This window comes from Amyelois transitella, chromosome 10 (genome assembly GCF_032362555.1).
Source record: "Amyelois transitella isolate CPQ chromosome 10, ilAmyTran1.1, whole genome shotgun sequence".
Taxonomy (NCBI): domain Eukaryota; kingdom Metazoa; phylum Arthropoda; class Insecta; order Lepidoptera; family Pyralidae; genus Amyelois; species Amyelois transitella.
The window spans coordinates 11,562,301-11,564,792 of record NC_083513.1 but is presented as its reverse complement, the minus strand read 5'-3'; the positions used below and the strand labels follow the sequence as shown (position 1 = coordinate 11,564,792).

At 30.7% G+C, this 2,492-nt stretch overlaps 1 protein-coding gene across 1 annotated transcript; it reads right to left on the bottom strand.

Annotated features, from left to right (window-relative positions):
• Window positions 1-513: 513 nt before the first annotated feature.
• LOC106135407 (uncharacterized) lies at window positions 514-2,230 on the bottom strand. Its single transcript, XM_013335697.2, has 2 exons — window positions 1,984-2,230; window positions 514-1,241 (listed from the first exon to the last, which is right to left on the bottom strand). The coding sequence occupies exons 1-2, from the start codon at window positions 2,222-2,224 to the stop codon at window positions 541-543; spliced, it is 942 nt and encodes a 313-aa protein (XP_013191151.1). The 5' UTR covers window positions 2,225-2,230; the 3' UTR covers window positions 514-540.
• Window positions 2,231-2,492: the final 262 nt, after the last annotated feature.

The window sequence follows — 2,492 nt, the reverse complement described above, 5'->3', positions numbered from 1 at the left end:
CAAAAATAGAGGAGGTTCTCAATTCGACCGTTTTTTCTCTGTATGTTACGGCATTTATAATCTGATTTGAAAAGTTTTTTTCAAAAGAGTTAATTGTCTGATTGGCCACATAGAAATTTGGTAAAAAAAGGTCTGGTCATAAATATGGAAGATATATGAATATATAAGAACAGAAAAAGCTTTACAATTAAGTTATTTTTATTAAATAAAATCAAAATAAATTATAATAACGTCTCACCCGAACTTAAAATCTGATAAGTTTTCATTGACACATAAATTTTACATCTAAGAATTAAAAGTATATCCGTTAGTCGCCTTTACGATATGCACTGGCAAGATGGAGTGGTCCTATACTAAAGTCCCGGGAACCACACGGCACCTTATCAGTTGTAAGTCAATAAGTAACTTACGTCTTAAAACACTGCAGATTGCTGATATTTCTACGGAAGAAACATGTACGAGTATATAATTGCCTTGTTTTCATCTTCAAACAAAGGTTTGTAATGATAAAATAAAACAATTTTTTTTTGAAAACAACTTTTAATAAGAAGAATCCGTATCGGAAAATATCTTGTACATTCCGAAAGGTAAATTGTTGTGATTATTATTAGACGCCAAATAGCCGTACAGATTTCTATAATTGTTTCTTTGTCCGTAATAATTCGGCAGGTAATATCCGTAATTGGATAAGAAAACGGCGACCAAAGGATCAATAGGTAAGTGATTAGGACTGTTATATCTCTGAGGTACTGTCAATGGGATTTGTAGAAACATATAATTCTGTTTCGGAATTATTAATCTGTTATAGCGAGATTCAATATAATTTGTGGATTGATCTACGGGCTTAATATTGTTTCTATTAAGAATATCAAGGAAAGAGCTTGTGAAATTCTTTTGAGGATTATTTTTGTCTGTATCAAAATTTTCATATCGATTGGTCTCTTTCGTTTTATCGTTACTTTTTTCTATATTTGTGTTAAATTGATCAATATCTTCAATGACTTCGTATGTATTTTTGGTTTCTTGCTTGTCCACTAAATCCTTAATGTCTTTTTTAAGATAACCATTAAGTTCACTTTCCAGATTTCTGTCTTGTGAATGGATTACACTTTTAGCTATTATTGTATCAGATTTAATTGCTTTGGGTTTACGAATGGTATTTTGATCAGAAATTTTTTTTGAGAATTTGTCAATATCTGATTCATTTTCCATAATTTCCACCGATTGTGGGATACAAGCACCTGAAATAAAATAAATATTAATTCAAACAATTTTCATGTAGAAAAGTTTTCACATATAACGAAGAACATATAATAAGTTTGAGAGATAAAAGATTTGCAATACACTCTATTGCAAATCTTTGGTGAATTTCTATATTACTCCTTTTACTTTCATTTTTAAGTTCGAATGTTTCGTTCTGAAAATATCTTATTTATTTATATACTAGCGACCCGCCCCGGCTTCGCACGGGTGCAAAATTATAAATGTTATTATACATAAAAACTTTCCTCTTGAATCACTCTACCTGTTACAAAAAACCGCATCAAAATCCGTTGCGTAATTTTAAAGATTTAAGCATACAGACAAACAGACTAAAATAGCGACTTTGTTTTATACTATGTAGTGATAGTGATACTTTATTGTAACAATTACAATTTGTAAAGTACATAAGCGAACTTAATAGCATTATCTAACAGTCTTCCCTTGGGTTAAGCAGAGAACCTTATTTAATGAGTAGAAAAGTTAAGGACATATACAATTATTAAAAAACATCTTGCCCTGAATGAAAATAACTATGGCAGTCTTCTTAAAAATATCTTTGTATGAGTAAATATATTTTTAACTAGCTGTGCCCGGTCTATTCAACGCAAATAATTTTTCAATTCGAACCAGAAGTTCCTGAGATTAGAGCGTTCAAACAAACAAACAAACAAACAAACTCTTCAGCTTTATAATATTAGTATAAATCTATAGATTACATACCTGAGTTGCATTTATTTATCTTCCTGGAAGAGTCCTTCAACCTGGTTTCTTGAAGGAATTCATGATAACTTGGAGTGACCACTTTAATAGCATTGTCCCTCAAATACTTCATGTCTTGGAACGAATCGGGTGTGTTGTAATCGAACAAGTATCCTGCGTTTCCAATTCTCTTCATAACATCTTCGGCAGATAAAGGAATCCATCCCTTATTTTGCAAATTTGAGTCGTATTGCGATGGCATAGCGAACACAGTCTGAAATTAATTTATATAGTGATCAAATAAATCTGATGATAACCATGTTTTTGTTATGGCATTTTAATTATTAACCAAATCCACTCAGTTCCTAATAAACTTTTGACATCTTATAAATTAGTTATGGAATTTGTAGGTAGGTAGTACCCGAAGTGATAAAAATTATTATCAATAGTGTCATCTTGGTATTGTATCCTGGTTTTAGTGTCAACGAACGACTACACATTTATATTATATCAGCAAAATTTTCTTTTGT